This window comes from Chamaea fasciata, unplaced genomic scaffold (genome assembly GCF_029207755.1).
Source record: "Chamaea fasciata isolate MVZ Bird 193981 ecotype frontalis unplaced genomic scaffold, bChaFas1.0.hap1 SCAF_6, whole genome shotgun sequence".
NCBI lineage: Eukaryota > Metazoa > Chordata > Aves > Passeriformes > Sylviidae > Chamaea > Chamaea fasciata.
The window spans coordinates 42,314,994-42,341,847 of record NW_027094091.1 but is presented as its reverse complement, the minus strand read 5'-3'; the positions used below and the strand labels follow the sequence as shown (position 1 = coordinate 42,341,847).

The following is a 26,854-nucleotide window of genomic DNA, read 5'->3' as shown; positions in this document are numbered from 1 at the left end:
TCCCTTCAAAAGTACAAACTATCTTTCAGTCTGTCATGGGTTTTGTAAATCTAAACCAAGACACAGTCATAGTTTATTTTAAATTCCTTCCTAAGATCATGGGAAGACAACAACCTGTAAAATAAGGCTTAAAGGACTTAACAGCTTTTCCTCGAGCTGAGTTTTAAAAGCTCACTGCACTCTACTGTCATATACGTTTTAGGTAACTGGGAAAAAACAAACAGTTCACCTACAAAGAAAGTCAACTGGTCCTGCGAACAAAATGATTCCACAGCGGTCCTTGCTACAGGAGACCCACTCTGAAATAACATATGTGAAGATGAGTACTTCTATTTGAAAGCTTTCCTGGGGAAAGATGCACTTTGAAGATACATTTCATTCAATATCACAGCACCAGCAATGCTCAGTGGCTGTGTTTATAAAGCAAACTACCTTATTATTGTGTTGTCCTGTTTGTTTCTAAATTGCTCTGTAACTCCAATTTAGTACAGACTTAGCCTATGTACAATAAACAATGTTAGTCTAAAATCTGAAAGTGTCCCCAAGGAACTTCCAGAAGATGACTTCTATGCATAAATTTCCACTTAACTTTTGAGGTCAAGCAAGGGTGTTTCAGACAACCTATCTCATGAAAATATTTTTATAAGAATCTATTGAGTGTAAGTCTAAAAAAATAACCACCTGCACACCTATCTTTTTCATGAACCATGCATGCTTCACAAAGTTAAGATTCAACTGGTTTGCTGGAATTGCAACAAAAAAGACAAAAGGAAAGAGAAATAAAATTTATTATAAAATATGTTGAAATAGCAATGACTTAGCTATGCTGTATGACTTCTTGCTCTGCTGTTCTAGGCAGAACAAAATGTGAATGCTCTGAATGCTCTCAGGAAAGCCAAAAGAAAATTACATAAGTAGTATGCTGCTGCACTAAAATCTCTTTCTCTTGATAATTTCTGGTTTCCAGCTGACAGGATGGGTTTCTTCAGTCTAAAGTGGAAAAAAAAAAACAAACCATAAGGATTATTTTAAACTTGAAACTCACCTAGAATTCAGGTTTAGTTTAAAATAGTACTTACAAAGTATATTTACTCTATTTCATATGTAACATTATTAATGCCTAATCTACAACGTAATTTATTTACCCAAATTAAATTTTCTATCATCTCACTGTCTGAAGTACATAGCAGTACTTGTTCTGCTCTTGTCTTTTTTTTTCCCAACAAGGAAAATGATCAGGTTGCCAGTGGCATTTCCAAAACAACACTGTGGTTATCAAAGCACATGAACAGGAGTTGCCAGTGACAGGCCTGCCAGACAGATCTACATCAGTATTGGTAGATGTCACGGAGTGTATTTTGCCCAACTTCAAAAAGGATACAAAATTTCTGATTCTTTATATCTAAGTCTAATTCAGCATAAAATTCCAACATTTAATAAAAATTCTTATATTCTTTTTATTGAAGACATACACTGATAAACTATTGTCCTAGGGTGACAACTATACAATCATCTGTTGTTTTCTCCACTGGTAAATTAATTAAATTAATTCAGACTTTAGAATAACAGTTTGAAAATAAGCTCTATACTCTAAATTCTAAAACCGGTCAAGGCAAATAACTAGTCCAGATCATATAAATAAGTACAATAAACCTGGAATGCGGAAATTAGCTACTGTCCTGTTAATGCTAATACAGAGGTCTTTCAAACTTCAACAAAATGCATTACGTAAGTCTGAACATGCCCCCTACTAACATGTGTTATATTAGTCCGATTTTTGATTTTATGAAAATACTTTAAAATAACACTTTGACATACCGCAGTGTCATCTTCTTTGTATACTTTTATGGTTTTGTCAGCTTCAGCTGTTAGCAATCTGCTTTCTGACTGGTCAAAAACACAAGCAAATATTCCTGATTCACTGTCCAAAGAACCCGGCTGGACTGCTGCATGTACTCTCTGGAAATTGTATCCAGTTCTCCAGTCCCAAAGGTGCATAGTACCATTATCAGCTACAACAAACAAAACAAACAAACAAAGTTAGAATTTTGACAGTTAATTCCTATCTGTTTTCTAAAAAAAGTATCATGAACAACTAGTATGTCAGGAATACATCACACAACATTCATGTAGAATAGCTCAGTACACCCTATAAATTTTCCTATTTTCTGCTGTTTTCCTTCCTCAGAATCTCATCCAGATTTTCATCAGATGACCCAGAGAGATGATGCACTACATCCCAGAGCAATTGCAGCAAGTTGCTTTGGAGGCACAGTAAGAACTGGCATTCTGAATATCAAGCTCCCTGCTCAGCGGCTCCACTGAAATTGAATGAAATTCAACTCAGAAACATCCAGGACACGAAAGCCACCCTACTCACTACAGAATGAAATGGTGTTCTGCAGCAGGCTGACAGGCCTAGATAAAGCAGAACTCCATGATCACCTCTGCCTAAGGACCTCCAGCCGCATGTGCATGGGGGAGAGGAGAGGAATATGTATTTCTCATTTTTACCTCCTGAGACCAGAACACCATCCGAATTTACAGCCAGTGTGTTTATAATAGCATTGTGACCAGAGAGGTTCTGAATGAAGTTTCCATCTGGGAATTTCCACTGTTTAATATTGTCTGGAGAACCAGATGCAAATGTGTAACTGAAAGAAAATAAACACAGTATATTAAAGCTCAAAATAGCTGTAGTGAGAGAAAATGTCCTTCATTAAAACTACTGCTAAATGCTAGTCGCAAAATTACTTAATATTAAAGCTGCTTTTCTGACATGTTTACTTCACATGAAATTAAGCAATTTTATGAAGTCATGAATTACCTATTCCTATTGTTTTCTTTCTGCTTCATAAACTAAACTCTGCAACATCCTATATGCCGTAGGATTTCATATGCAAACAAATATTTAAAATGCACATTAAGTTCTCTCCAGTTGTTATTCTGGCAAATTTTCAGGTATAAGGGTATCATCAGCAAAGGAAGGTAACAGGAAAAATAAGGCAACAAACCCCAAGCATAGGCTAATGGCTAGTCTTCCAAAATTACATAAGCAAGGAAAAAGCCCTGCAAAAGTGTAACTAAGAAAGATAATTTCTTCCACTGAGTTACCCTAAGATAAAAATCTCCTTCATTTAAAGATGTGCAAGCAGTTGCATGGTTATTTGGATAGCACATACAAATGCCTGTAGGAGTACTTTCACTTGCCACACCGTCCAGGCAATTTGCTGTCTATTTAAAAGATACCACAAATTTAAAAGTAAGTATTACAAGAAAATACCAAAACATTAAAAAAAATAGAAATACTGAACTATAGGCTGACAGTTGCTACCGTTTGACAAAAACACTTCAAGTTTATTTTCAAAAAGGTGTAACTGATGAAGCTGAAACTTGAATTATTTTTTTTTCAGGACGTAAGTAAAATTAGAAGCTTTTTCTATAGCTATAGCTAACAGGCTATACAAATTTTCAGGCACACATTGGAACAGAGCTTATTCATATCAAAGATTCTGAATTTCTGATAGAAATGATAGAATGTGATTTTAAAATACTAAAGGCAAAGAAGCAATCAAGATTTGTCTTGTGTGAAAAGGAAAGTGAATTCCTTTTCTCCATTGTTTTAATGGGAATCCAAACAGGCAACTGTTGTGCATCAAAATATAGCATTTAAATTCAGAGCACTTCCCAGAACTGCTTCAAAGCTTCAATTCTCACAGTAAGGTTTTTTTTTTAAGGACAGTTAGATTGAAATGTTTTGTGCAGTGAACCACATATTCACAACAAAGGCCATCCTATTAATCCCTGTCTCCTTTAGCATTAATCACACGTTGCAATGGCACATTACAAAACTATTGCAATTCCTGCTCACAGCCATTCAGTGACAAATTTATTATTAGCCTTAGGAGCACTGTATCACTGTGTTTTAAGGACTGAATGAAAGGCACACACATAAGTAACCTGTGGAATATAAGACATTCTCAGGACTGCTAATATACACCAATGCCAATACTAGGGAAGCACAATCAGTGCAGTAAAATATATCTAATAATTGATATGTACATATTTGCAGCATCCTAAGTGCATTAGTTTCTCACATTATTATGCTCTACCATTCCAGATCATCATTCACATTGGCTATCTTCAATTCTCAGAGAACTGTGAAAGTGTAACAGAATAAAGAAAACTTACTGTCTTGGATGTAGCACTACCGCTCTTACAGATTTCTTGTGATTTGTTAAAGTAACACGAGTTTTTCCTGCCACCAAATCCCAGAGCCGTATGGTAGTATCATGACTGCCTACAGTGAGAAGAAAATTTTTAAAAAGTAGTAGAAACTATCACCTTGATTTTAGCAAAATCATTACTTTGCTAAGGCAGCCAAAATGACATGAAAGAGATAAAAATACTGTGCTAATGTCACCTCAGATGAAGAAGATGACAGATGGCAAAAGTATTTTTCCTCAGTTTTAAACCCAAGAACTAAGAAGTCACACTGCAAAGCTGGATTTTGACATAATGGGAAAGAAGATGAACACTTAACCACAGTACTGGACACTCCTTAACTGAAATGGGGAGAACTGAAACATCACAAGAAATGCAAGTCTCAACACATATTGTAAGACAAATGAAAATACCAGAAAAAAAAGGAAGTGCAGAAAAGCATTCAAACAATGCACAGCCATATTTGCTTAAACATACCATTAACAGTATGTAAGAACCATTACAAGGCCCATTTTCGACAGAAACTAGTACGAGATTTGAGCAAATTCACCAAGATAACATTATGAACATCGCACACGCATGTGAACAGACACATTCATCATTAGGTTTTTCAAACATGAAACCATGTCTACCGTACCTGTAATAATTTGTGGTTCTGCAGCTTGGCACTTCACAGTTGCTACTGCATTTGTATGTCCTGATAGTGTGTGCACACTGGCTTTTGTCCTTACATCCCAAATCTATGAATTCACAGCAAATATGTCAGAGGTCAGTAACAGGTGCATATTCAATGTGTTTCAGGCACTGACACTGCTTACATAATTTCCTTGCCATAGTCCTACAGATTAAAAAATTGTATTTAAGTGGTATTTTTCACCCAACCATTTATCACAGAACTGCCTCAGCTGGCAAATTTCAAGGGGAGCAGTAACCAGTCAGTGAACTTCTAGGCATATGAATAATTTAAGTCACCATAGTCCTATACCACCTTCCAAATACTAAGCAATCCTACATATACTATTTAGTCTACCTACTAAATTAAGAAATAAAACATTACCCTGAAGAGACATGACATGTTCATGCATTTGGGCTTCAACATTTTTTTTATTTTATCAACAATATAAAACAAAGCTAACACAAATCATTTTAGTATTTCATCCAAATTCATGATAACTTTTGCTAAATGCTCATTTTTACAAATGAAGATACTGAAGTACACACATCAAGATATTAAAACACAACAATGCTATACTTACTCGTGCTGTTGAATCTCTGCTACATGTCACCAGCACATCTATCGTTGGATGCAAGTCTAACCCATAGACAGCACTTAGATGACCATGGTAATGCCTGATAACCTAGATGAATAAAAACCACATGAACTTATAATTGAAAGAATATTCTAAATGCTTTGATTTCTGTATTTGTTACTACCAATTCCTTCAATTACTGAAACTGCAGCTTACCTTATTGTATTCAAGATCCCAGCATTTCACTTGTTTGTCTTCTCCACAAGAAAAGAGGTATGGACTTCTTGCGCTTACTATCACCCCTCGTACAGTACTGATGTGACCCGTCAAGGACAATTTCAGTTTGCCACTAGCAAGGTCCCAAATCTGCACCAAAAGAGGAATTTTAATGTAGACAGGAAAAAGCTACACAGTGAGTCTGGGTAAACAGCCCAGACATAACTGATCCTGCTGTAAATGTAAGTTAAAAATACAGTCACATAAACACTTGCTCATGTAATAGATGAAATCTCAAGAAAAGAACTAATGCTACTCCACAAATCCTTTATGACAAGGTAAAAAGAAAAAAAAATGTTCTGCAGTTCATTATTCTGCAAACAGTAAACAAGAAATTGTTTCCAAGGGCTGGAAACATTTTTAAATAAAAAAGGAACAAAAAAACCCCACCCCCCACAAACTTTGTCAGACATTTCTTCCAACCTCTTACCTTTATAGTTCTGTCAGCAGAGCCAGTAACAAACCACTGATTTCCTGGTTCTACTGCAATACATCTCACCCAGCCCAGGTGACCACTGATAACCTTCAGAAAGAACAAAAAAATTGTCTAGATCAGAAACAATACAATACCTTTTGATGTAATTTTCCTTCTCCAACACTGTAATTTGCCAGTATTTACCAAGAAAAGTCAAATGTGAAATCAGATCTGAAGACAGTTTAATTTCTACTTCAGTTAAACAAACAGAAAACTAGAAATTTACATACAGACTTGGGGAAGCTGCAATATGTAAAGATCCTGTTCCTATAAGCAACTTTTTCATATCATTTGAGAGTCTCTAACACTGTGGCTCAACACTTGAAGCTATGCAGAGAAAGGCTATATTTGAGTACAGATTCCTTATGCTGCCGTAGAGTGCTTACACAAAGAACAATTATAAAAACATTGGCTATTAAATCACATTTCTATATAATAGCTTCTTAAAGCACACCACCACCTTATTTTCTCCAAAACAGGAGTAATGAGAGCTGGACACTTTCCAATAATAAAATAATGGAGACTGATCTCACAAGAAATACCTTGCCAATACATGCTTCACTTTCAACAGCCTGTTTCTCTAAATTCTCCAAAGTCAGACACCTAAAATCAAACCCCGTAACTGGTTTCACTGGATGTCATGTTTCATGTACCATCATACAGCTCATTTCAAAAGATTTAAAACACAACAAAGCTTCTTATGCAGAAATACTTTGGAAAGCTGAAGTGGCCTTTTCTGATCACATGAGACCACAGACACAAGATTTTAAGATAAATGTCTAAATTTCTTCTTAATCTAGGAATAGAAATGGGCTTTTCTGGGGAGAAATCTAAGAAATAATTCATTTGACCTACTCTGAGTTCACATCTTTCACAAGCAACTTCAAACCAAGCTCTGGAAAATCATTTGAAATGTAGATCTAAAGCAACAGACAGACGAAATCCACATTTGGTGTTCCAGCTATGCTTCTATTTCTGAGCTGTCTGAACAACCTTTTGCCTTATTGAGCAAGGATTTTGACCTTCACTAAAACTGTTTCTATGTAGAATTAGTCCAGTGACTTTAACTGTACTGACAGTATTTCTCTGAAAATAAAGTGTTCCTAGCAAGGAGGCCATTTTCAATTTTTCATCTGTTTACTGTAAATCTCTCATGGGTTTATTTTGGTGCCATTTCTTTCAAATAGCACTTATCTTAATTTTTATACCAAACACATTCAAACAGTGCTTTATTTAGAAAACCTATATACTCATTGGAGCCCTAGTGTTTTTCAAAAAAATGATTTAAAGGTTAGCCTTCAGATTTCTGACTAATACAGCAAACCTTCCACCCACTTTATCGTAACACAGCTACAAGAGTAGAAAAGAGGCTCAAAGAGAGTGTGTGTATACCACTTAGATGTGACCACTTTTTGACCAACTTTATAAATCATATTTAATTATGTATTTGTGAATGAGAACAAAAGTTATGATTTGAGGTCTTACATAGAGTATGTTTACTTTTATATGCATGTTTGTGTCATGTAATTTCTAACTTACTCTGTACAGTTTCCAAGGCGGATGCCACTGAGGTTTGGGCATGGTTGGAGCCTTCTTTGGCATTAACGCAGAATTTTTGTTTCCACCAGCTTCCACCATAGCCTGTAAGTTAAAAGAAAGGTTACTCTTCCGGTTTGTAGCTTATCTTTTTGCCCAAAGCCTAAAACTTTCTCATTCTGCCTTCTCAATACTGATTAAATTTAGTGAGTCAGGAGATCACCACACAACACACACGTGGATCCAGAAGCAGTCTGGTCAACACCATGTACTGCTCATGTTAGATGTGCAACAGACTCACCACAGACATCCCAGGGGGTTGTGAACGCTCCGATATTCCAGCATGCCTGTAAATGTCACCCACACCAGCAGCTGTCCGGTTTGCATCCAGCCTAGGGTGAGGGAAAATGGTCAGTGAATTGCAATGGACTTTCTCCTGCTGAGTGATAAGGCACCACAGGGCTGCACCCAGCTGAGTGTTGTACACCTCTCAGGATGGACAGACCACAACCTCTCCTGACACCCTGTCCATGGCTTGACTACCCCAAGTTACAGATACAAAGACTCACATTTTTCTCTCCTAACTAAACAAAATTTCCCTTGGTCCAACTTCCAGCCACTGCCTCTCATGACAACACAAAAAAAACCGCAAAAAAACCCCAAAACAAAACAAAAAAAAGCGTAGAGAAAAACAATGCCAGTCCACACTAAAAGCAGTTTCTTTAAGAATATCTGAATTACTCTGAGTAGCTCTTATCCCAGCTTCTGTGATTTGCCTTGAAATTCCCACAGATAAGCGTCAATGAGGTAACATAGCAGTACCTGGACTGGGAAGCAGGCAGTGCCACAGCTAAGGACTGTGCTGCAGATTCACTGGGCATCCTCTGGACCTTAGTATCTGCCGTCAAAGCCACACCTTGAAAAAAAAACCACCACATCAGAAACAAAGACAACACCTTTAAACAGGAACTCAAAAGCGTATTATACAAACATATAAAGGTATACACATATAACTGCAAACAAGGGCCTGACACACCTGTAATATTAACTCATCCTTCAATAACATTTTCACATCCAATTCAAATCTATTGAAATCTTTATTCTGGCAAAAATCCTTTCCATCCTGATCTACTACACACGTGAGTACAAAATTTCTAGAGTATAAAACAGTATGTCAGTGGAAACAAACAAATATAAAAAAGTCTTATGAGGAGCAGCATCCATCTTTATATTCAGCTTCAACTGCTATGGAAATCCAAACATCACCAAAATAAACACGATCTTGTCAAGCACTGGCTAACTTAGGCCCTTTAGTCCAATTTATCATCCATCCCTATGCGGTGTTTGGCCTCATGCAGTGGAGCCAGAGCTATAAAAGGTTTAGTCCTACTGAATTGAGAATTTCAGGCTACATTTTCAGATTTTTAACCTTGTTGGGGGTTAGGTTTGTTTCTTTTTCACTTACAGAATTTTTCCCCATAAGTTGCTAGGAAACTAACTATTGAGTTCTTATGGGTGCTTGAGGAAAAGAAAGAAGTGAACAAAGGAGAGTGTAGCACCAGGCTACACCTTTGTTTTCGTCTCTGGGAGTTTTCTCTCCGAGGGAAAAAGATACCGGGAGGTTTGGGGGCAGGTAAATGACGGCGCTGGGGGCAGCTTTGCTCTCTTGCTCTCGGCATTGAAGAAAGGACGGCTAGGCTGCTGCTTGCCGTGGGAGGAGTTCGCTGTCACCACCGGGTCGGTCCGCTCCTAGGAAATCTACCATCACCTGCCGGTGTGCCCTGGAACTCTGAGCTCGCCTCCCCCTGTCCTGCTGGGCTGGCCCTGTCCCACTGCTGCCCTTTCTTCAGCACTGCTGTGAGGCTTTTTGCTACTCTGTGGCCCCACATTGCCCTGCTGGGACATCCCTGCCGCTCCAGCTACCACCTCGGAGCTTCTGATCTCATCCACCAGCCCGGGATTTTCCACCATTCCAGCTTGGCTACTCTCAAGAGTCCCGCAGGGGCATCAGTTATTCCTATCCCCATATCTCTGCCTGAAAGCCCCTTGAATTTTTTAAATTATACTAATTTGGAGGGAGGGGATTTGAATTGTCCATTCCCAGGGAGGCCTTGCCCCTCCCTAGCAGACACCTGTCTTTCAAACCAAGACAAACCTTATCTCAAGAGCAGCAGATATTGTCTAAAAAAAATTGAAAACTCATTGTAAACTATAGTTTTGGTGCAGACTGGTAAATTTAACCCATTGTTTTACTTCTTTTCCTAGCCAAACTTCTGCCAGTTGACAACAAACTCAGTATTTAGGCAAAATATTCAGGTTAAAACAAGAAACAGCAAAGAAATAAATCTAATTTTCAACCCTGATATAAATGAGTCCATTAAAAGAACACTAAACTTAAGGAAGTCACTGTGAGCAGTTCTCATCCGGACAGTTACAAGCCGCTATGCCTGTTTTTAATGGTTGAGGGTCCACTGAACACTTACATCTTTTAAGTTATAAATGAAGACAACAGATTTTCCACTATACTCATAATAAACTTAAACACAATAAAAGATCAACAGCTAAAACTAAGCTCTTACAAGAACAGAGCAGGACTGATCAGTAACAGTGGCAATTAGCAATGGCCAGTGTAACAACACAGAAACACAACCCTTACAAGCACAGGCAAAAGCAAATGACACTAAAATTATTACACCCTCAAGTCTCTTCTCCAGAGCAAGGTGGTGAAACCTGCACCTTTCTGCTCTGGTGATGAAAAGCAAGCAACATTCCACTACTATTAAGTATGGATTCACATCAAGAGGAAATAATCTCCTGCTAGGATGAAGGATATCTTGTTTATACAGAAACCCAAAAAATCCATGCAAACACTTGGAAAATTTTACTTACCAGGCCCAGATGGGTATGGGTGTGTACCAGTTACCATATACTCAACTTCCTGTCCTAAAGAGCAAGAGAATGTTTTATTAATAATTACATTCTCTACTGCACTGCAAACAATGCACTCAAACAGCTAAATAATGGAAAAGAGAGCAGATCATACACAGCAGAAGAAATCAGTAACCATTTCCAATGTACTTAGACATTTCTCATTTTCACTAATTAAATTTGTTCTGGTTATCTCCATTTTAGAAAACTAAATTGTAAAAAATAACTAATTTGAATGGTGAAGCAACCTGTTATCAAGAGGACTCGAGAAAAATATTTATACTGCCTTTGAAGTAGATATCATGGAAAAAGATTCAAGTATACCAAGAGCATGTATGTCTAAAATGTCAGCTAATCAGCTGGTTGTCAGTGCTGTCAGAATCAAAAAAGGTTGTTTTCTTCTTAAAAGATTTTTCATTCTCTCTCAACATGTTTCACAATACTTCCAAATAAAGGATCCTGGGGAAAATCTCAATACGAACTGAGTATCACCTACCTCAACTAAAATGAGGCAGCATTTTTAGAAAAGAATTTTCATATGGGATCTAGCTAATACATACACATTTTACATATCACAAAACGTATACTGAAAAAATTCTACAGATTTGAAATAAAGTGTTTCCTGGTTTAAAAACCGCACAGCTAATGGACCGTCCAATATACTACGAAACAAAACTAAAATAACAAAAAACCACCCCAAATATAAAACAATACAAAAACGCCCAAACAAACAGAAGTCAACAAAAAAGCATGTCTCCTTAATCATCATGAACTTGCAAACGTAAGAAATACATTACTCAACTCTAACACCTAAGTACACCACACGCTAAGGTTACCAAAAATTACTCTTTCCACCAATTAATCACTATAAAAAATCCACAGGACCCAATAACTCCTTTGTTAAAACAAGCTTTCCCCTTTTTCTGAATCACTTACCTCCTGTGGACCCTAGCAAGAAAAACACCAATCAAGAAAGGTCTCTTTGATTTCTGAATTTAGTCAGTCAGGAGATCTCCATACAACACACACAGAGATTTCTGTATTTATCTCCACTGGATTAACACTGGACTGCATTCTGCAGATTTTACACCAGTGAGACTGTTACAAAAGAAGGGACAAACATACCACTAAGGGCAAACCAACCTTGATTTCCAGAATACTGTTTGTGTCCATAGGGATCCCCGGTGTTGGGGCCTCCCTTCTCCCTCAGGTTCTCCTTGAGGGTGGGCATGTGCAGCACTGAGCCGTACTCCGTTCGCAGCTTCACAGCCATTTTCACCTTGTGACTGTGGGAAGAGCAAAACCCTCATTAAACCCTCATTACACCCCAGCTTCTCAACTGTTAGCAAGCTTTGAAGTATTTTAGAGAGGATGTCATAAAAATCACTTTACAACTCTAATATTTCTCTCCCCTCCAGATTACACTGTTAACAGGACAGAAATGTGTGAATTCCTGACTCAGGTGGAGCAATCATTGACAGAGCTTAAAACTTCACTGAGCGCAGCAGCACTTACCTTTCTTCATCCAATGGGATAGGCTTGGCATTATCAGCTACAAACATGTCATGGGTTCTCTTCAAAGATCTGAACACAAGTGTGTGCACAGAATGCTTTTGGACTTCCTAAAAAAAGAGCATTTATATACATTTGAACAGGTTGAAATGAAAAACTGAACACTGAAATATAAATTGAACTGAGTAGCAATTTCAAATCTCAGTTCTGTTACATGACATGCAACCATTCCATTCACAGAAGACACTAATACTCTTGGAAACTAAAAATTAAATTATTATGTTAGTTGTTTTACTTCAGCGTTTGTTCAAAACTATATTCTATTCCTTGAAAATTTAGAAGACTTTTAAAAGCAAGCCAAAAACTTTGATCAAACTTTCTGCACTGGTATCTACATGACAAATCCACACGCATAAAAACTTTTATCCCACATCCTTCCCAGTTCTGTTTTTATATGTAGGCAATAAAGAAGTCAATTCTGAAGAAAAAAAATCCAACCTGTTAATTTTCCTTCACTACCACCGTAAAAAGAAGATGGGCAATTGTGAATTTCTGGGTGCAATACCACTTCATGTTAACATGGCTAATTACTGCTCTACAACAGCAGCTGCTGACACCACAAACTGAGTTGTAGGCAACACCACGTCTCCCCAAGAGGGAAGAGGCTTCTGCAAGTCATTTTTGACAGATAGTGTTGCATTGGGCAGCAGTCGTTGCACCTTCTTATAACCCTGACAACCCCACATGTTTTCAGAAGTGCATGATATTCACCCCACAGCAAAGATTCTACAACCTATAAAACCAATGGCTTTCTCCACAGCTGTACTCCCATGCCCTCACAAGAAAAGCTGAGGCTTCCCTAATGGGCTAACAGAGTCAGTAACTCTCTGGTGGTCAAACACCACAGCATCACTTCCCCACAGACACAGAACATGCTGAGTTGGAAGTGGCTTACAAGGATCATCGAGCCCAACCCCTGGCCCTGCACAGGACACCCCAAGAGTCACACCCTGTGCCTGAGAGCACTGTTCAAATGTTCACTAAACTCTGTCAGCCTTGCTGCTGTGACCACTTCCCTGGGGAGCCTGTTCTAGCACCCAACCACCCTCTGGGCGAAGAACCTTTTCCTGATATCCAACCTAAACGTCCCTTGACACAGCTTCAGGCCGTTCACTCGGATCCTGTCATTGGTCACCAGAGAACAGATCAGAGCCTGCTCCTCCACCTCCCCCTCGTGAGAAAGCCGTAAACTGAAATGAGGTTTCCCTTCACTCTCTTCTCCAGGCTGAACGTGGCAAGTGACTTCATCCATTCCCCATACAGTTCTTCCTCTAGACCAGTCGTCTCCATATCCTTTATAACTTTTTCTGATGTTGTGGTATCCAAGACAATACCCAGCCCTCGCGCAGAGGCCGGACCAGTGCAGAGCAGAGCGGGATAATCGCCTCTCTTGACGGGCTGGCGATGCTTTGCCGAATGCCCCCACCACCAAATCCGCATTCAACACAAGTCTGGCAAAGCCAACCCGCTGCTCACTCCCGCCCCAGACACGCACACTCCGATGACCCGCACCCGCTGCGTCCTGCGGGCACCTCGCTGTCCCCAGGCCGAACCAGGCGGGGGCGGCGCGGATGGAGGAGCCGCCACGGTCCATCCCCACAGCGGCCTTGCCGGGGGGGACAGCGAGGGTGGCGGGTGCGGCGCGGCGCTTCTCCCGCCTGGCCCCGACCCAACTCGCCCCACTGACCCGTCCCTGCTCCCCGGTCTCTCCCAGGGCGCCTCAAGGACGCGACAGAGTGGATTTGCGGGACCACTGCCCCGTCCCTCACCTCCGCCATGGCGCCACCGAGCCCCTACCGCCGCCGCTATGGAGCCACTTCCGGCGCCTTCCCGCGCCGCACAGGAAGTGATGCAGGGAGAGGGGAAACGGGCGGAGAGGTTAAATGGAGGGGCGGGGCTGACGGCAACCTCTGTCCTCGGCGTACGGGGAATCACGGGTTCGAGCCCCGCTGGCGCTGCCGAAGCGGGCGGTGCGAGTCACTTCGTCAATGTGTACAAATATATCAAGGGGTGGTGATAAGAGAACGGAGCCAGGCTCTGCCCGGTGGTGCCAAGCAATAGGACGAGCGGCAATGGGCAGAAAATGATGCACAGGAAGTTAGTTCACCTGAACATGAGGAAGAACTTTACGGTGCCGATGATCGTGCACCGGCACAGGGTGCCCAGAGAGGTTGTGGAGTCTCCCTCCCTGGAGATACTCAAGAACCCCGTGGACACAACGCTGTGCCGCGTGCTCCGGCAGGCGGGACCCGAAGACCGCAGTGCGGTGCCCCCGGCCTGAGCCATCCGCGGCCCCGTGGGCGGGGTGTCCCCGCGGCGGCCGGCAGAGGGCGGTGTGCCCCAGCGGGAGCTGGGCACTAGGCGCCCTTTCGCGTCTGAAGCTATCGGCCTCTGCAACTGTCTAGGGCCGTGCAGCTACAGGTTTCAAGTATTGCTTTCCTCGTGAGTTCTCAAGGATAAAGCCGCACAGTTTGGAACCGCGGTGATACTGGATGGCCATTAAAGCTGATATTTTGGGAAGAGTGTCTTTAGTTTGGCTCCACAGGACCTCATTCCGATGGAGAGTGAAGCGTGTGAACGAGCTGGCAACTCCTGCGCTTCATGGCAAAGTGTTGGTTGTGATAGGGCAGAGGTTGTAATTCTCTTCCAAATGTAACCTGGTACTCCACCTGATATTTCACTTCAATTCTTGAGCAGAATAACCAAATGCATCTGTGCAAATTTCAAACATGCACCTACTTTCTCCACATATATTCATCTGCTCTTAGGAAGTCGTGTCCTTCTGAGCAGTAGCTGGGATTTCAGCTCATCTTTTGCAGCCACTCCATCATGATGCTCTTCTTTACTACTAAACCAGACACTCACTCTGTCTGCTTGCCTGCATGCCTGAGCTGTGAACAATTTACAAAACCATCTGACCTAGAAGTAATTCAGTGCAACACAGTTGGTTCAAACCTGCTGTCTTTATTAGACACAGGACAGCGTTAGCTTGGGATTATTTCTGGCACACAGCTTGCCTGCTTGACATAAATACCGTGTCTTTTCTGCAGCTGGTGGGTCACTTCTGGTGACTGCACTGGTGCTCTGTATTTAGTAATTTAGGATACAGTGATGGAAACATGCTTGAAGCGACTTTACACCCCAGCTGCCATTCTAGGTAGCAGTGGAGAAGAGACGCAATTGCCCAATTGCAATGCAATTCACAATTACATTGCGTCAGTAACGGTGGAGAACTATTACCAGCTCAGTTTGAAGTCAAGGCAGCCAGGTTTCATGTTTAACATGTCAGCCTATTTTGGTATTCCCTCTGGTGAGGCTGGCAATCCCTGTTGGATTTCAGAGCTTCCTGTAAAAACCAGCACAGCGCCTCGATGAGGGGGAGCGTTGTCTGTCCTCGCTTAAAGTGCAACGCAGAGTGCAAACTCCACAGGGCAGTGTGTCAAAATGGGGCAAGTCTTACATCCTCTTGGGATGATGAGGTTAGACTGAAGATACACAACATTTGAAGGGAAACTTGAGGAGGGCGAGGGATTTCAAACAGGTTTATCTTTCTTTTCTAAGGTTGCACACAGAGTAGCATGTGCCTGCTTGATCACTCAGTTGACTGGTGGATTCCACATGCGGAAATGGTTTAAAGGCTAATCTCTGGCTGTCTGTAGAGTTGTTTCCTTCCTATTTTCTGTTGAAAGAAACACAGTTATTTCCACTGCCTTTTAAAGGGAAACCAAATTCGAAATATGCACTCTGGTAGCAAAATAAAAAAGTATATATTTAGCAAGAAAAGTTGTCTGTGCTTGTTATTACTATTATTAGTATTATTCACATGGCCCTGGGGTTGCTGTAGTTTTCTAAATTTTTTTACACACAAACAGTCTCCTCAGAAAATTATAATCTGAACTTGTTTCCTGTTATCCTTGTAATGCTTTGGAAATTCAGAGGACAGATTAAACTCTTCAGAGGTTTCAGAATCCAGTTAGAGGACAAATTTAATCTTTTTCTTTTTTTCACAGAAGGTTTAGTCTAAGGTGAAATTTAGTCCTGGAACATCAATAAATCATGTCAGTAATATTAATAGAATATGCACTTCATTAATTTTCTTTGTTACATATGGCTTCTTGATGTGTTCTTGCATGTCAGCTACAGTTGCAATTCTGGAAATAGCTAACTATGTATTTTTTATAAGCACTGTTTCATAGAAGGTGATTAGCAAATTGGATGAACTTTTAGTGTTATATTAAAGCCACAGTGAACATTAATGTTGCTCCCAGAACATGGAGATAGCATTAAACATCATTTACAAGAAACCTTTGAAGTAATATTTGCTACCAGTAAAAGCAAATAAGAGAAAGGGATGATCATCTTAGCAGAGATGAACATTTAAGTTTACAGTATTCTTTTCATTGGATGACACTGTTACAACACTTGGTTTAGAAGAACATTTCTAAATCAACAGCTATTTATAAATAGAAGCACTAAACTAAGAAGATTCTGTTTCCCAAGAGCTCTTTTGGGGATACATCCACCTATGAAGAGCCACAATCTGGTGATAGCGACTCACCTGGGAACAGGGGGTTTGTGTAAAGACGGTTGCATCACTGGTCGACACAACAAACACCAGGGCAGTGATCAAACAGTCTTTCTTCAAAACACACGTATGTCTCTGCCAGTAAGTGCCTTTTTAGTACAAAAATACTGTACAGAAAGGTGTCCTGGAACACCCACAGGCCCATGGAGTATTATTGCAGCTTCTAGCAGGCATGCTGTGGTATCACCACCACATTAGCTCTAGGAACACCTCCTTAACCACATGAGTTGGAGGATGGAGTATGAAGGAAGAGATATAGGTTGTTCTGTTTTGAAGAGAGAGCTTATTTTTGTACCATTTTTAGAAGAAATTTAAGCTATAGTTTTGGTTCTTCATAAGGCTCTATTCAATCCTTATAAATTCTCAGCCTGACCGTAATGGTTGCAAGCATGAGAGTAAAATCACATCTCATAACCAAGATGCTAACAGAGATCTGCTGCCAAAATGCTTTTCTGTATGTGTGTATGTTCACCAGGACAAACTCCTCTGTATGCCATTCCAAATTTGGACCATTCTTGTTTATAAAAGTCCCCAGGCACAACCTCTGCGGTGCAGACAAGGCCCTTGCTTACCAGATGGACAGTCACATGATCCCTGCCCTGAGACCCCTGGTCATTTGGCGTGTAGCCTCCAGCCTGCTGGGATGTGACATACACGTGTTGCTCATGGAGAATCCTCAGGGAGACACAACTACCCAACATTCGTGTGGAAGCCAAAAGCACTGGAGCTGGGAGGGTCAAAGGCCGAGTTTCAAAGGGGAAATCCCATCTGAAGGCAGAATAAGCCTGGGGGTTTCCCATGCTGGGACTCTGCAGTTGGCTTGGTGGCTTCTGCGCCAGCCCGCGCTGTCCAGTCTCCGACGGCCTCCGCACAGACACAACCAGGGCTCTTCATCAGGAGCTAAAGAGAGCTAAATGCCTGAAAGATGAGACCATAAATTACTGCAGAACATGCTGATGGTTTCAAAAGAGATTTAGCACAAATATCACTTGATATTATTAAAATTTAATTAGGATTTGTGTGAACTGAGCTGGGATAAGTTGAGTTTCTAGCTCTGGAATAGTGAGACCTAGTTTTAGTTCCACTGTACCACAAGCTACTTGTAAGCCCTGGGCAAAGGTTCAAGATGACTATGTCCCTTCCATATGTAATATGAGGGTGACTCAGAAGTACATGGAGGGAAAAGTGTATTAAAAGTTAGGATATTCCCAGAATCAATGATAACATCTTGGTTAGCATCCATAAGTGGAAATAACTTGTTAATGATGTCACTTTTGGCCTTAGACAGATTTCTTTAATGTCTGTGGGGAGAAGTTTGTGTTCTTCCAAATCTAATAGTGTTGGTGATATCCTTATGCAGGAGATCCAATTCAGCAGAGTTTTAGCTCCTTGAGCCGTGGCTGATTTGGGGCCAAACTGTTTAATAATTAAACCAGTCAGGTTAAACAGTTTTCATATTTTGTGAATCTCCAAAGTTTACTAGAATTCTGACAACAGCGTGAACACAGGAAAAAGGTCTAAATCAAGCAATTTTAGCTGTTCTTATCTTTGCTTCCGGTAAAATCCTCCCCTCCATCAAATTAGTCTTTGAAATGGAAGCTCAGACCACAGTTTGCATCCCTTCATTGGTTCAGACATTGATATGAATAACTTCCAAAAAGTGTGCTGGCTCTCACTTGGCATATTTAATTTAATTCAATTCAGTACTTTCTGGTTATTTATTATGCCCAACAAAATCACAGGACATAAACACACAGAAATGTTCAAGCTCTGCTAATATGAGAGCAGTGATATGCAACCTCCTATAAAACATTAAAAAGCATGTTTGAGTATTTCACTATGATTTCAAGTAACTTCATGCTGTATTCTCTTAAAAGGTTATTAAAATATTTAAATAATATTTGAAAGATGTCGTTTTTGTATTAAAAAGAACACCGGCAAATTAATATGTAATGTTTATTTTAGTTCATTTACAATATCACAAGGCTATATATTAAGGGAGTAATATTGGCTTATGCTTACAGTATTCATCTAATCTTTAATAAATCGAAAACATCACTTTATTCAGAATTATAATGCAATCAATACAATATACCTTTTTTTTCACTTTTGTGTTAAAAGACCCAAATAGTCGCAAACCTATCAGGCACCATCAAACTATTTAGAAAAATGCAGAAACCTGTATGATGTGAGTTGTCTTCACATTTAATACGCTATTTCCAAAACATTCACATTTTCAAAGAGATAAAAAGGAGCCCTCACAATATGACATCTACTAATTTTTTTTTTCTTTTGGCCATTCACCTTTTCAGCTGTTTTTAAACACTTGTGATTTTTGAGAAAATGGTAACCTTGTGTAATCTGAGCAGGAGGTACTTTTAAGGATCTGAACATGTATTTGATGCCAGCATCAACAGAGGTCTCTGGGACATATAGATAAGAGTTGTCCAGAGGAATTGCTCAACAACTGATGTATTCAGGCACAGAGAGAAGAGTTGAATATTAACAGAGAAACTCTGATTGCTCAGAAGGGTTGAACCTATCACTGTGAAGCTGGAAATTAGTGCTGCTGCATATATATAAAAGAACAGAAGTGACCTCTCCCTGTCAGAGCTGAGGAAAAGAGAAGATCACTGAGCAGCTCAAGCAAGCCAGCACCATGAAACTGCTCCTGCTATTCCTGCTCTGTGTTTCCTCCGTTCAGTCCCAGGGCTCTCTTGAGTATGATGACGAGGTTGTAGTACTGATTTTGATTAATAATTTGTCATTAATAATTAATTTATTTAAATTAAATTTATTTTAATTGCATGCATGATCTACTCAGTTGACATGAGTTAGCTAAATTAGAAGTTGTGGGAAAAGATAATCCGGTGCATGTTCTTCTTTCACTTCTGAATTGTTAAAAAAATTACCTTTTTATATGTAACTCCACAAGTTATTTTCTGAGTTTGGAAATATTTTCTTCCTATTTCCTTTTCTGTAGGGAATGAAGAATGATGGTAAGATTAGTTATTTAGCTGAATTTAATAAGGATACTAATTTAGCCATGTTGACATATGAAGTTACAGACAATTACTATTAGGTCTAACGGAGTAGAAATGTGTAATTAATCATGACCTGACTCAGAGACAGTAAAAACTTTTCCGTAGAGTCAGTGGACATTAAAAAAAACAAAACCAAACAACGTACCAGTTCGTACAGCTTAACACTGGAAATTAAGAGGTAACAACGGCTAAATAGAACGTAAAACAATGAGAATCAATATAAAATAATGGTTTAATAGATCTTTATTTTTGTTTAAGTAAAATATTTTAGTGGGAAACACAATTTAGAATTTTGGTACACTTTTTTATAGTTTGAAAATCCCTGCAAAAATTAAATTGGTCTGGATAGTCCTACTTGCTGGCAGTCTAAGGATGTGTCTGTCTGCACATTTACTAGTGATAACACTTTAACACTAACATGTTAAAGAATTTTCAGCAATTCTGTGCTTTGTTTGCTGCTTATTTTTGAAACTACTTGAAGCCTCTGATGCTGGATGCTTTCAAATGTTTGTTATTTGGAGTTACGTCTGAGTTGGATTGGAAAGGGTTGTAGGTTTTGATTCAGTAGCTCAAACAACTATTAATTGGATTTTTTTGTTTGAAAAAATGCCTAGGGACCAGGCCCGTTTTCCTTGCTCAGCCTCTTAGGCTTTGCCATTTCTGGCAGATATGGGGAATATATGCATCAGAGAGAGCTCTGCAAACCTACTCTGAGAGATGTTATTAAATGGTTTTCCTAATTTCACCAGTTAACAGCTGGTGAAATTGGCCTGAGATGTGATGATTTATTTGACTGTGGCCTGATTTTCTGAGCCCTTACAAATATTCCTGTAGCCCAATAAAAAATACAGGACACTGAAAATGTGCTGCTGAATATACTTCTTAGCCCCAAGGATGGCTAATTGCCTTTTTTTGTAGCCTACTACTTCAAGTTCCATGGTGCTTAGTAGCTCTGGACTATGTATGTTAATTCCTTGGTCAAAATCAGCTATTTAAATATTGCTTTACTTTGGTTTGAAGACTTTTTAGCTTATCTACACCTAAGTATGGAGAGTATGACTAAGCTTACAAGGGAGGGGATAGCAATGACTTTACATAATGTCAGCGTAATATTTCCATTATGGCTTTTTCTTTCCATTCCCCAGTTTTACTTACTGTTTAAAATACTAAAGAGTGCTAAGTGGATGCCTCCACCCTGTGCACCCCGTTTTGCAATAGCAAAGTCCCAGACTCAGAGAGTTTCATCTCCCCTTGGCCATGCAGGACGAGAGATCTGTGGTCGACCCCCGCAGCCACCGACCCGTCAACAAAAGGCGTGAAATGGCACCCACGGTCCGGCCTGTGGCCCCTCCCATCAGCGGGGCCGGGTACCAGCCACGGCCCCCGAAGCAGGGAAAGACGAGGGACAAGAAGGAACAACAGATCATCTATCCTGATGCTGGAGGCTGCAAGCATGCTCAGGATGAGCTGGTAGGTGCCTGGCTGTGGGGACAGCTGGTGACATACTGTCCTTTCCTTCTGGTACATCCAACACTGGAGTTTTCCTTGCCAAATAAAGGACAGACATTCATTTAAAGCAGTCCAGCTTTTCCTCACTTTGACTGGCTTTGCTAGGACTGCATTGAGTAGGGTAATGTGGGAGAGTCCATGAGATTAGTGGCAGAGTCAGACTACAGCAAAGATGGGGAGATGAGAGTTGAACCATAAACCAGGAAAGGAAGTATCTGCGGGTCAGCCTGTGCCTTCTGCCTGGCTTTGCACAGCTGACTATTAAGGGAAGGAAAAACCTCTGCAGAAGTGCTGGATTCAATTTCAGACTGTCTTAAGGAGTCCTTGGGACCAAAACAACCCAAATCTCCCATGTATTTTTTAAAATTAGTTTTAAAATGTAGTTCTAGTCTACCCTCAGTCACTGCTGCAGCTCTTAGGGGACAGCATACCAGCATGCTGACATCCAGCACACCCTTTGCTGCCTTGCAGCAGTCTATCACACTGTGTCTGCCATGATCCCTGCTGGAAAATGCAAGCTGTAGCAATGCTGAGAGGCATCTTAGTGACTGAGCACAATTTTAAGTGTGGAAATTGCCAGCCAATGAAGTTTGTTAAAGCTTATCTAGATGCTTAAATTTCTGTTCTCAGATTACAAACTCCTCACTGTGTTCAGAGGTATGGTTGTTCACTGATGGGACCAGAACTTCTTTACTTTTATTTACAGCCCTTTTTCTTTCTTTTAAGGGAGTGCTGTGTCCAACCGGATGTGAGCTGAGAACTACACTGTTAAAACAGGAAAAAAATGTGAAAGGAGTTATTAATGATCTAAAAGTTAAAGTGAATGCACTTTCGGAGAGCTCCTCAACTTTCTATGAATATGTGACCGTTTTAGAAGATAAATTGGTAAAGAGGCAAAAACAAAGAAAAGGTATGCTATTTCTATGAACTACTAGTGTAAATGGTATTGAAGTTTTATTTGCATTCCTGCAGTTACTTTTTAATGGGACTTCTTAAAAAAAGTAAAAAAAACTATGGAATGTCTAGCAAAGCAGGGTTCTGTGACCGTGACCTCTTAAATATAAAAAACATCCTTTGAGAGAGGTAAAGGAATGCATCTCATACTAAGGCAAGATTCATATGAGGCCTCTGAATGTACATCATTCACGTGTTCCCCTTACCTGTTTTCCTGTGTCCATCCAATCCATTTATGACCAGCATCTGGATTGGCACCATGGATCCTCAGAAAGAAGAGAATTGCTGCTCTTTGGCAGAATAAACCACAACTGATAAAGCTATTAGCTAGCAAAGAAACAGCAGTACACATGTGCCACTTCCGTGAGAGTATCCGCATAGTTTTTGCACACTGTAGAAAAGTAAGCAAAAAGAAATGCCCTTCCTGCCTTCCTACCTAGTGGCATCTCAAATTGTACTGACAAATTGCTTTTCATCATTTCCTAACTGGGGAATGTGTTGAAAACTAATCTGCTTTTTGTCTCTTTGCTTTTCTAGACAATGATGATTTACTTTCTCGGTACAACACAGAAGTGGAATTGGAGTATAATTATATAAAGGATAACCTGGACAATAACATCCCATCCAGCCTCAGGGTCCTTCGTGCAGTTGTGGATTCTTTACATAAAAAGATACAAAAATTGGAAAATGCCATTGCAACCCAGGTGGACTACTGCGGTGCCCCATGTTCTGTTTCCTGTAATATTCCTGTGGTTTCAGGCAAAGGTACTCATTCATCTATAATGACATCTTTTCTCCCAGATGCATCTCCCAAATGAGAGATGCATCTGAAGCCTGTACAATTTATCAGGGTATTAGGAAAGATGGAATGTGATCCTAGATGAAAAAAAAATCTCTCCTGGATCGCTATACTGGTCAGACTGGAGATCCTTTTATCCAACATCAATCTTCATAAGTGACCAGTAGCATTTTAAAGAAATATGTGCTTCAGGGTCTTTTTTTAGGTGGAGGTGATACATTCATGACTCTCATAGTTGTACTCTTGATTTTTTTCAGTCAAGAAAGGTTCTTCTTTCACAAGCTTAAATTCAAGAAATCATTGTATGGTATACATATAGTATGCAACTAAGTGTTGCATCACTTAGTTTGAAGTTTCAGAATTTCCTCTTTGGAAAAGCTGCACAGTGCAGTATTCTTTCTTCCATGATTCTTTCACTTGATGTATTACAGAAATCAAAATGAAAGTAAAATACTATCTATAGATATTTAAAACTGTTCCTATATAACAGCAAACCAAAGGATAAGAAGACTATTGAAGTTCACAAACCTTTCAATAACAGTCTCTGTTTTATTCTTGCAGAATGTGAGGATATCATTAGAAAGGGAGGCGAGATATCCGAAATGTACCTCATCCAGCCAGATCCTTTTGTCAAGCCATACAGAGTATACTGTGACATGGAAACAGATAATGGAGGTTAGTGTGAAACTATGCTGTTATAATATTAATTTATCGATGCTACCAAAAAATCATACTAGTCATTTGTGTTTTATACAAAAAAACATTAAATTATACCTTTTGTAATTACTTGATAATTAAATCTGTTTGACTCATTTGGGGAAGTCTTGTTGAGGTCATCTGCTGATGCAGAATAGGATGCTTTTGTAGTGAAACTGGAAATAAATTGTCTATGTATTTTACTATGACCATCATGGAAGGTGCATAGGTGGGCAGAAAGGACAGCCTGGCTCATTTCTTACCCTGCTCCAATGCACTTGACAAAAGACCAAGGCCATCCTTCAAGTTCTGCTTTTTCCACCTTTCCTTATGAAGCAAGATTCTACTTAAGTGTGAACAAAAAGGGCAAAGCTGAGCTCAGAAGCAGTGAAGGACCTGCTACAAGGAAGCCATATGCTCCTCTGGTCCTGAGGTGAAGTTAAAAGGGCTGTATCTTAATGTTTGATGCTCCGTTTGTACTGGTAATTTAATCTAAATACTCTTGCTCCTGCAGGCTGGACTTTGATTCAGAACCGCCAGGACGGCAGCGTTAATTTTGGAAGAGTATGGGATCAATATAAAAAAGGATTTGGAAATATCGCAAAGAGTGGAGGGAAGAACTACTGTGATACACCAGGTAAAACACCAAGCATAAAATGCAAAGAGCTTTTCTCACTTAAACAGTGTTCTCCTATTTTTTGAAGCTCTTAGATTTTTTTTTTAATTAACCAATCCACTCCAGCAGACCTATAGGCAAATAATAAAGTCGCCTTGAAATATATTGCAAAATCTGTCTCACGGACCTCTCACTTGTTTCTCAGGTGAATATTGGCTTGGAAATGACAAGATCAGCCAGCTTACCAAAATAGGGCCCACTGAAGTTTTAATTGAAATGGAGGACTGGGATGGTAATAAAGTATCAGCTCATTATGGAGGTTTCACCATACAGAATGAAGGAAACAAATATCAGCTTTCAGTTAGTAACTACAAAGGCACTGCAGGCAATGCGCTGATGGAAGGAGCTTCCCAATTGTATGGAGAAAACAGGACAATGACAATTCACAATGGCATGTACTTCAGTACTTATGACAGAGACAATGATGGATGGTATGTACTTGTGCTAGACATTTAAAATAAAAATAGAGCTGAATAGAGATGATTTATGTAATTTGCCATTAGTTTTCATGGCATTTTGTAGTATGTCAAAGCATGTTACATCCCTGCAAGTTACCAGCTAAATGTCTATGCAGTTCCCTTGGCATAGACAAGGAAAGGTAAAACTACATATCATGTTAGTGACAGTCCACAACCAAGTAAAAAGCAAGCATGCTGAATTTTATTGATTCAATGAATGACTTACTACAGACAAAGCAGCAAATCTGGATGCAATATATTCATAGTCAGAGACTGACAGAAGCAGTGCTGAGGACATTAAGTAGAAATACTGGTACTTGCTCCAGTAAAACATAATGAATCCTGAAGAAAGGGGCAGGTAGCACATCAATTTAAACAGCAATGTTCTACCTACTCAGGAGACAGGAGTTCAGTTGTAAAGTACACAATAGAGCACCATATCTCTAATCTGTGCTTAATCCCTGATTACATGTTCATGAATGAAGGAATTGTTTTAAGTTGGAGAAGACATACATTTCTCATTGCTTTCTAACTTTAAATTTCATTGATATTGTAATTATCATTATGAACTGCAAGTAACTATGGTTATCAATCAGTAACCCAAAATGACATTTCCGAAGAGGTGCAACTAAAATTTGATTTCTTTTTCTTACTGCTTTACCTTCTGAGTGCACCATGTAGCACACACTTGTGATGCTCAATCCTTTATAGAAAGTTCAGAGAGGACTTAAATTGTTTATTATGGTTTGAAAATTTCAATACATGTACTCTGTTGATCTGTTAGCCTATATTACAGTATTACAGATGTCACTTTTAACACCTTTTTTTTTTTTTTTTTTTTTTTTTTTTTTTTTTTTTGTCATCAGGTTAACTTTAGATCCAAGAAAACAGTGCTCCAAAGAAGATGGTGGTGGATGGTGGTACAACCGCTGCCACTCAGCCAACCCCAATGGCAGATACTACTGGGGAGGGACCTACAGCTGGGACATGGCAAAACATGGGACAGACGATGGTGTTGTATGGATGAACTGGAAAGGGTCGTGGTATTCAATGAAGAAGATGAGCATGAAAATCCGGCCATACTTTCCACAGTAACCATTAACAGAATGTACAGATTCAGGGATTTTCTTTTAGTATTTCTACAAGGTTATCTTTTTAGCATGGTACTCAGTCTTATCTTTACATATGAGAACCAAATCTGTATGTACAACCATATTGTGACCTAAAGTGAAAAGCTGTGTCAAATGTAAATCTAAATCTGTCTGATGAAAATAACTCACAAGTGTATTTTTTCCATTTTTCATTTGTGCACAAGACAGAATTAACTGTTATGGAATAACACTGATAGAGACAACTTGTTTCACTCTTTTACAAAGGTCTTTTGTATTTCTTTTAAAGAGGGAGAGGATTATTTCTAAATGCTTTCTAAAAACCAATAAAGTCTTAAAACTAAAGTATTCTTCATATTATTCCTAAGTATGTGCACATAATCTGGGGAGAAGGAAATGCATTCCACTAAACAAGAGACAGTTATTTTATTTTATATTATAAAAGTAACAATAACTATCTGTGTAACAAATTGAGAAGGAATAAAAGTGAAAAGAGTGTTGATCAAATGAGTAGGTGACTGGTCCCTTAGCTCAAATCCTGTTGTTGGATAAAATATGTCCTTTTCTGGGACTTGGTTCACATAATTGCTTTCTCACATATGTGTTTTTCATAATCCCTATCATGGGACTAGAGTAATTAATGTCTCCAGTTATAGAGTAGTGGAGGTTGAGTATTTCATCAAACCTAGTAGTCTATGCACCCTTGAGCAGACAAAGACAAGATTTCCCAACCCTGGTAAACAGGATGAACATCTTTCAAAGG

At 39.5% G+C, this 26,854-nt stretch overlaps 2 protein-coding genes across 2 annotated transcripts; one reads left to right on the top strand and one right to left on the bottom strand.

The window, feature by feature from the left end:
* Positions 1-770: 770 nt before the first annotated feature.
* Positions 771-14,096, bottom strand: PLRG1 (pleiotropic regulator 1). The gene is made up of 15 exons (XM_066186094.1): positions 14,031-14,096; positions 12,205-12,311; positions 11,833-11,975; positions 10,651-10,704; positions 8,584-8,677; positions 8,063-8,153; positions 7,765-7,866; positions 6,181-6,273; positions 5,691-5,840; positions 5,481-5,582; positions 4,862-4,964; positions 4,192-4,300; positions 2,515-2,654; positions 1,819-2,012; positions 771-990 (listed from the first exon to the last, which is right to left on the bottom strand). The coding sequence occupies exons 1-15, from the start codon at positions 14,037-14,039 to the stop codon at positions 931-933; spliced, it is 1,551 nt and encodes a 516-aa protein (XP_066042191.1). The 5' UTR covers positions 14,040-14,096; the 3' UTR covers positions 771-930.
* A 5,373-nt stretch (positions 14,097-19,469) lies between these two features.
* On the top strand, positions 19,470-26,439 carry FGB (fibrinogen beta chain). The gene is made up of 8 exons (XM_066186093.1): positions 19,470-19,580; positions 21,154-21,360; positions 22,126-22,309; positions 22,891-23,118; positions 23,714-23,827; positions 24,363-24,485; positions 24,670-24,955; positions 25,849-26,439. The coding sequence occupies exons 1-8, from the start codon at positions 19,506-19,508 to the stop codon at positions 26,075-26,077; spliced, it is 1,446 nt and encodes a 481-aa protein (XP_066042190.1). The 5' UTR covers positions 19,470-19,505; the 3' UTR covers positions 26,078-26,439.
* The last annotated feature ends 415 nt before the right edge of the window (positions 26,440-26,854 follow it).

Coding starts and splice junctions, on each gene's coding strand:
- PLRG1 (XM_066186094.1), bottom strand. Junction 7,867..8,062: donor AACCCCCTGGGATGTCTGTG/GTGAGTCTGTTG, acceptor TTTAACTTACAG/GCTATGGTGGAAGCTGGTGG. Junction 2,655..4,191: donor GTAGTGCTACATCCAAGACA/GTAAGTTTTCTT, acceptor ATTTTCTTTCAG/TTACACATTTGCATCTGGTT.
- FGB (XM_066186093.1), top strand. CDS start 19,506: ATGAAACTGCTCCTGCTATTCCTGCTCTGTGTTTCCTCCGTTCAGTCC. Junction 19,581..21,153: donor CTCTTGAGTATGATGACGAG/GTTGTAGTACTG, acceptor TTGGCCATGCAG/GACGAGAGATCTGTGGTCGA. Junction 21,361..22,125: donor AGCATGCTCAGGATGAGCTG/GTAGGTGCCTGG, acceptor CTTTCTTTTAAG/GGAGTGCTGTGTCCAACCGG.